Source organism: Macrosteles quadrilineatus, unplaced genomic scaffold, assembly GCF_028750875.1.
Source record: "Macrosteles quadrilineatus isolate MER2022 unplaced genomic scaffold, UCM_ALF_1.0 Scaffold_30__1_contigs__length_1495292, whole genome shotgun sequence".
NCBI classification, from domain to species: Eukaryota; Metazoa; Arthropoda; class Insecta; order Hemiptera; family Cicadellidae; genus Macrosteles; species Macrosteles quadrilineatus.
Genome location: NW_026542623.1, coordinates 1,249,878 through 1,257,996, shown reverse-complemented (window position 1 = coordinate 1,257,996; position 8,119 = coordinate 1,249,878). Strand labels below are relative to the sequence as shown.

The window sequence follows — 8,119 nt, the reverse complement described above, 5'->3', positions numbered from 1 at the left end:
TCTAAAAACGAGTTTACTGCAGTTAGAACTGCCAACAAAAATCCAATTACGTAGAAAAATGGAACTGAAAATTACATTTTTTTAACATTAGTCTTATGGGTTGCTAGGTAACCATGTTGGATGAATTAAATAACAAGGATAAAGTAAACAAAAGACTTGAAGTTGTAGCATGTGTTCATAAAAGCCAACTACCCACAGTATACTAGCAAATTACAAATACAGAACAAGAGGAAAAACATCAGTTGTTACTATTGAGCAAAGATTATACTGAAGATTACTCGATACATTGTAATTAAGAACTACATTGCAATTAAGAGAACACTGCATTGCGGAGTGTGAAAAGCGTCTGCGGCAGTTGGATTACATAGGCTATCTAAAATACTTAATCCAACGGGATGCCTATATTATGCAGAGATCACGTCTAATATAATTCGCTTAGTCGGCAGGTTTGCAGCAGCGGGGGTATTTTGTTTACAGTTTCTTTCTATTATTTTAGGGTTAGTTTTGAAATAACAAGAAACAAATTGTAAACAAAACAGAAAACCGGACAGAACTAACAATAAAATTGGCTTCAGCTGTTCCATAAGGATGGAAAATCTACTAAGGGACTATGTTTTATCATGTTCTATTTATGCGTTAAGATATTTAGTATGAAATTATGGAAAAGTGGTACAGTATGTCAATCATATGAGCTTTATGCAAGCGCATACTTTGGTAACTATATATTAACTCTAGAACGGTAAAAAGTGTATTATATACATTAAGACTATATAGCTAGCTCGAAAGAATTCGGATATAGTATATTTTATTATTGTGGTTAACTTGGTTTAAAATCTAGAGTTGACTCAATCCGATTGGATTGTATTATGTCATTATGCATTATGGCAAAACTAATACTGAAATAAAAATTTTGCATTATGCACATGTGGTTAAGTCACATGTTAGTGATTAAAGTATCAACAATAGAGTTTTGTTTGTAAACATATTGCCTCAAAAAATTCGTTACTAGATGGAAATAATATACTCAACAAAAAATCTAAAATCATGAAAAGAGGACGACCACAAAATAAAAGTTTGAAAAAGTTGGGGAATGTCTTTAAAAGGAACAAAGCTGATGAAGACCAGGTAAGTTAAAAAAATATATACATTTATTAATTTAATTACATATGCCTGCATTAAATTCGTGTGGTATGTCATTGATGGTCATTATAGCTTACACCACCAAAACAGAAATTTGAATAGAGTTGCTTATTTTATATTTCTCTATAGCTCATTGTGTGAGGTACGTTAAAAAGATTGATGACAATATTTATGATTGTTAGTTAAAAATTATTAACTAATTAACACTGATCTAGATTATACTAGGCCTAATCTTGATTATATGATATCAATGTTCTTCAAAGACCATTACATTCTTTTTTATTCCATGGCAAAGCTAATGGACACCCGTTTAGCCTAAAATGTTATAGAGTCCCAACGAAAAGAAAATGTGAGTTTTTTACAATTAATTTTGTAAACATCATTAGGCTATTAACATTGAAATAATTCCATATTTCGTTTAGGACGAATTAAAACTATTCTATAACGGTATGATAACTAAGGAATACGCTTATTGGTTTAATTAAAAAAAGTGAATTTTTAACTTTTGTCCAACTTACTCGTCACTATGGTTAAATAAATATACGCCTAATGATGTCAGTTTCTCTAATAAATTTAAGTAGTTAGGCAAGCACATAAGGAATTTAAGGTAAGTTTTCAATAGGCTACTTAAAAAACCTGTAGATAAGAATGGTTTTGTATGAGCCAGCAATTATAAATTTGTAAAATCTAATATCATTCCGGAATTTGCTCTATTAAAGTAGTAAGAGTGTTTTAATTAGAAAGTTTGTGCCTTTTTCATCCAAACAATAGAGAAGCAGGCCGTAAGTTGAATGTGACATGGTGGGGAAACCGTCTTGAGCATTGTCCTACACACATATATCTTCATGTCATACTTCGGTCCAAAAAGAGCTTCATATCACGAACACGACATAACATTTTTTTAATAATCCTATACTCTAATACGAGCAATGTTTGCGTGTATGCTTGCTTGCTTGCTTGCAGAAAGATCTCGAAAACGGCTCCGACGATTTTCTTCAAATCTGGTAAATAGTTTATTTTTGGCCTAAAAACGAGCTTCATGCAGTAAGAACTCCCAACAAAAATCTAATTACGTAGAAAAACGAAACTGAAAGTCACATTTTTTTAACATTAGTCTTATGGGTTGCTAAGGCCGGACGCACACAGATCAAGCATTTCACCTGAAGCAAGTGTTGCGAGGCAAAATGTTTCGCTGGGTACGAGCGCTCCATGTATTTCAATGGGACGCCGCACACTGATCAAGCAAACGTTGCGAGGCGCCTCGCAACGCCTTGAAACATTTGAGCAGTTGCTCGACGAATGGATCCCATACAGCACGATGTTTGATGTTTCAAGGAGCAAAACGTTATGCGCTTTCGCCAAATCCCTTCTAGTAAAGAATTAGTGCCTTTCAAAATTCAATCGACCATTTGTTGTTTAAAAAATAACTCTTCTTTCAAAAATGATTTTTAAAGTTTCAATACAACTTAAAAATTTAATTTTTTTAATTTCAATTCAAACCAAATTGTTGTTTAATTTTTCTTGCTACCACTTTGATACAGGTACTGTAGTAGATAATAAAGAAACAACCCAGGTTATTTAACTAATTATTTAAAACCATCACGACATTATCAAATAATAATTTCTAACGATATCACTTAAGTTATTATAAACCCTTACAATAAAATACTGTAGCAATTATTCGACAATAATAATTGTAAAATTTTCCTGGATTGGAATTAATTTCTGAGAGCATTGATGTCTATCATCTGATTGGTTGAGTGAATCCCATGTTTTTTCTTAGTCTAGCATTTGCAAAAACTGACATACAGCAATAGCTACGTTGACTTCCTCGTCAATGTTAAAACAATACTGTAGAGTACCAGTACAAGCAATATTTATTTTTGCTTGAAACCAAATGCTGCATCATGCTTGAACCTCTCGCACACTGGAGAAGCAAAGAAACAAAACGCTTTAAGCAAATCGCTGTGCAACAGTTTGCTTCAGGTAAAATGCTGGATCAGTGTGCGCCCAGCCTAAGTAACCATGTTGGTTGAATTAAATAACAAGGAAAAAGTAAACAAAAGACTTGAAGTTGTAGCACGTGTTCATAATAAGCCAACTACCCACAGTATACTAGCAAATTACTAATACAGTACAAAAGGGAAAGCATCACTTGCTACTATTGAGCAAAGATTATACTGAAGATTGCTCGATACATTGTAGGCCTAGTAAAGGCAAGCAGTACGAAGTGTGGGATCTGTTTATGACAGTTAGATTAAGGTATTTGCAATCAAAAAATGCTATGGGAAGGGAGGAAAACAGGTCCGCGACGTAGGAAGTGGTGAAGGAAGTAGTCAAGGCGAGCTGTCTGGAGTGTGGGAACTGTTTATGACGATTAGATAAGGATATTGGCAATACTAAAATTCTATGGGAAGGGAGGAAAACAGGTCCGCGACGTGGGAAGTGGTGAAGGAAGTAGTCAAGGCGAGCTGTCTGGAGTGTGGGAACTGTTTATGACGATTAGATAAGGATATTGGCAATACTAAAATGTTATGGGAAGGGAGGAAAACAGGTCCGCGACGTAGGAAGTGGTGAAGGAAGTAGTCAAGGCAAGCTGTCTGGAGTGTGGGAACTGTTAATGACGATTAGATTATGGTATTTGCAATCCTAAAATGCTATGGAAAGGGAGGAAAACAGGTCCGCGACGTAGGAAGTGGTGAAGGAAGTAGTCAAGGCGAGTAGTCCGGAGTGTGGGAACTGTTTTTGACGATTAGATTAAGGTATTTCCAATCCTAAAATGCTATGGGAAGGGAGAAAAACAGGCTCGCGACACAGGAAGTGGTGAAGGAAGTAGTCAAGCCGAGCTGTCTGGAGTGTGGGAACTGTTTATGACGATTAGGTTAAGGTATGTGCAATTTTTAAATGCAATGGGAAGGGAGGAAAACAGGTCCACGACGTAGGAAGTGGTGAAGGAAGTAGTAAGGCTAGCAGTGCTGAGCGTGGGAACTGTCTGTGGCAATTACATTAATGTGTCTTCAATCCTAACATGCAATGGGAAGGGAGGGAAACAGGTCCACGACGTAGGGAGTGCCGAAGGAAGTAGTAAAGGCGAGCAGTGTTTGGGAATGGATTTATGTATCTCTGCAATACTAAGACTGCTTTCAGAGCAAACTAATGATTTTCCCGAGCAAAGCTCGGTCACCAGGTCCTTTTTTTTATAAACAAGCATGAGTCTTATTTATTTATCATTTAAATAAAATTTGTATAATAAATAACAAGGGAATTTTAAATTAACTGATTTTTTTATCTTTTTCCATAACCTTTAATTGTACAACAATGCTGCAATATAATTTTGTTAGTGTTTGTAAGTTCTAGATGGTTCTACAATGGCTGTGATAAAAATTGGGCATTCGCAATTTTCAAGAGTAAAATTTGAAAACCCCCCTTAATATGTTAATCTAGTTTATTCCAGGATGGCCAATTGAATATAATTATAAATTTAGATCCACTTCCTTTAGCTCGCAGATCAGAGCCAAGGGGGTCGCCAAGTTGACCCGTGAACAAGGGGAGTCGAATAATAACGACTCAGTGAATTACGGTTCAACAATTTATTAATTTTTAAACAAAATAACCCTTTACACATATGCTAGCCTTAATTGTTATTAGTACCCAAAATTATGAAATGGTACATTACTCAATACAGCAGGGGCGGGCTGGGCCATCTTAAGAATTAGCTGTACAAATTTTTACTCCCGTATTATCACAGGAGCCATGCAAACTTGTAGCCAGCACCCCCACTAGTACAATGATATGATTTTAAAACCCAACGGACAGATAAGCACTGCCGACCTCGGCCACCGCAGGTGGCGCTAAGGGCGGGAAATTCAAATTAAATTAAAATAGGCTTTAAAATTTCACAACACACTATGTACTGGCATAAGTTTTACACATCAATGCCAAAGTTACTGTATATACTGTATTATATAGGTACACAATATTGTGTTTATGGACACACACATACAGGGTGTTTCAGGAAAGCGTAGCGGGCTCAGATATTCAATTTAAAGCAGTTGGTAATTCAACCAATCCACATTTACCTCTTATTTGTTCACAAAAACGTTGAAACAATTGAAATTGAATATCTCATAATATGTTTTTCTCACTAGTTTCTATTGAATTAAACTTTGTGATTTTAAAATGACTGCGATTTTGATCATAAATAAATAAAACTTACATAACGTTTTTATTTATTATACGGTTTTCGCAAATAAAGTGTCATTCGATTTGTAATAAATAAAAAGGACTTTAAATTGTGTTGCAAAATTGTGTTTTATAATCTGGTTTCCATAGAATTTGACTTAAATGATTTTAAATAGCCGCCATTTTGAAATTCGATGAGCCTGATCAAAGATATTTTCAGAGAATGTTTATAGCTGTAGATTTAAAATTTATACAAAGTTTCATAAAATTATCTCCAAGGACTTTTGAGTTCTAAATAAAAAAAAAACAAAATGGCGAATTACGGCTGAGCTAAGCCGAAATCTGAAAAAAATTATTTTACATTTTTTACTTATTTTTGCATGTAGAATCTGAATCTGCATAGCCCGCTACGCTTTACTGAACCACCCTGTATAAACAGTACATTCAGAATGTATATACAGGGAAATGTTAGTATAGCGGATGATTAAAATACAGCTCTATAAGCTAGGCGCCCACCGGGCAACCCAGCGGGTGACGCGACGCGACGCGGCACGGCGCGACGCGGAGAAAAACTTCCGTCCGCTTCTCCAGGGTTCGCGCCCACCAAGCAACTCTAGCGGAAGCGCGGGGCAGCGCGGAGAATTATTCTTTTGGAGGGGATGCACAGTGCACTTCGATTCGGACCCGAACACTCCCGAAGGGCTCGCGATACTTTCCGAAAACACCCGAATGAGCGGCAGACGAGGGGCAGACGCCGTTTCCGTGCCTCTACCCCGCGCCCACCAGGCAACTCAACGGAGGCGCGGCAACACGAGAGGAAGAAATTCTCCACCGAATTCTCACTGCCGGATTCGAGAAGAAGTTTTTTTCCGCGCCGCGTTGCGCCACCCGCTGGGTTGCTAGGTGGGCGTCAGTCCATAAGATAACATGGCACGGATACGTGGCAACTTTTTTCCACGGCGTCGCGCCGCGCCGCGTCACCCGCTGGGTTGCCCGGTGGGCGCCTAGCTTTAAGTATGCTTGAAAGGGAGGCTGTGGATGATTCTGACAGCTCTCTTTTGAAGGTGGAACAGGAAGTGAGTTCTTGTGCTTTCACCACCCCATAGTGCCTATGTATGTGTGTAAAAAGGAGAATAGGTGTTCTCATTATTTTGGTTACACAAATTTGAGCGAATTGTGTTTTTTGCCTTTAGGTACATCCAAATGAAAAAGTAAATCATTCCCAGTAGTAGGCCTTTCTGTGCTACCTAATTGGTAATAGTTTCTCTATAAGGAAATTCAGTATTAAAGATTGTATGCTATTCAATATAAAAAGGTTCCAAAAGTACTTTAGCATATATATTTTTGCAGGAGGAGTCACAGGATGGATACAAACAGATAGCGCTTGGGACACAAACAATTCTGGAATGTCCAGTGTGCTTTGAGAAGATGGACTCTACATTAAGACAATGCATGAACGGACATGGAGTATGCAGACCATGTGCATCAAAGATTGACAAATGTCCTACTTGTAAGGAAGAGTTCTCCCTGGCACTTCATCAGAACACATTGTTGAATCAATTACTAGATTTGATTCCTAAGATTTGCCCTTATGCTGAGGAAGGTTGTAACTCGGTGATCATAGATCAGGAGCATCAGACCTACTGTGAATATCGACCAACTGAGTGTAAGATATGGTCGTGTGGGTGGAGTGGGCGTGTCAAAGACTTACTTGAACACTTAAAAAGTAGTCATGAAACTGGGATTATTAATGTTAATTTAAATGAAAAATATTCAAGATTCTATTCATTTCATTCATTTACGACAATAGAAACTTGGAGTCCAATTTTATGCCAAAATCAAATTTTTTGGAAGTGCTTTTATCATCCAAAAGGTCATATAAATCATATCTACCATCGATTATATTCTGTTCCAACAATGAAGAAGTCTTGTGATTACTACATGGTAATATCATTTGAAAAAGGTGATTTAAAATTTGAACATTATTGCAAAGCGGCAAACTTAGATGACCAAATTGAACCTGAAAATATAGAGGGTGGTCTTATCATTCCTGTTAATGAGTTAAACAGATTTTTGGTGCAAGGAACACAAAATAAGTACGATTACAAGCTGAAATTGGTGAAAGAAAACATTTCATAGATTCTTGTGTGTCATGTCAAAACAAAATGTATAATTAACGCTGTTGAAGACCATTAAACAAATTGTTGTTTGACATCACAAGATAAAGTAAAATGAATCCAGTACAACAATGGAAACACATTCTAACTTGGCTCCTTGTTTAGTCCAATCAAAGTGTAGTCAAAGATTGCATGCATAGTTGGAATAAAATTGTTCAATATTATGTACGTTTTATTCTTTTTTCATCCAAAATCTCAAAACTTGTATCACGTTTTAGCAAATTTCCCACAAGGGGGGAAACGCATCTAATACATATCAAGGTCTTGAAATATGTAAGAAACAGATAACAATATCCAATCTTATTTAATTAGATATTGATTATTTTTTAACACGGAGAAAACTAACAAAATGTTTTTTTCAAAGGCACGGAGCAAAGAAAAAAGCTATTGCTCGTAGAAGAGTTATATTGACATAGAAATTAAGGAACAGTTATGCCACTTACAAAATAAAATAACTTAAGTTTTGAAAATTACCTCACTCAAACTGCGCCATTGAAACGGACACATATTTTCAAGCCTTGCCCAAAAATGTTCCACTTTGTTCAGTAACTATTGATTTATAAGTTCCATTTGACTCCTGATTGTGGCTTTCAATTCTTCCAGAGAAAGTGGTTTTTTTC

General features: G+C 36.4%; 1 protein-coding gene across 1 annotated transcript; it reads left to right on the top strand.

The window, feature by feature from the left end:
* The first annotated feature begins 1,006 nt into the window (after window positions 1-1,006).
* Window positions 1,007-7,617, top strand: LOC129005678 (uncharacterized). Its single transcript, XM_054434641.1, has 2 exons — window positions 1,007-1,125; window positions 6,673-7,617. The coding sequence occupies exons 1-2, from the start codon at window positions 1,045-1,047 to the stop codon at window positions 7,459-7,461; spliced, it is 870 nt and encodes a 289-aa protein (XP_054290616.1). The 5' UTR covers window positions 1,007-1,044; the 3' UTR covers window positions 7,462-7,617.
* The last annotated feature ends 502 nt before the right edge of the window (window positions 7,618-8,119 follow it).

What these genes read in the sequence shown, in the direction of transcription:
- LOC129005678 (XM_054434641.1), top strand. Translation starts at nt 1,045, where the DNA reads ATGAAAAGAGGACGACCACAAAATAAAAGTTTGAAAAAGTTGGGGAAT. An exon ending in ACAAAGCTGATGAAGACCAG is followed by an intron (nt 1,126 to 6,672) that starts GTAAGTTAAAAA and finishes ATATTTTTGCAG; the next exon opens with GAGGAGTCACAGGATGGATA.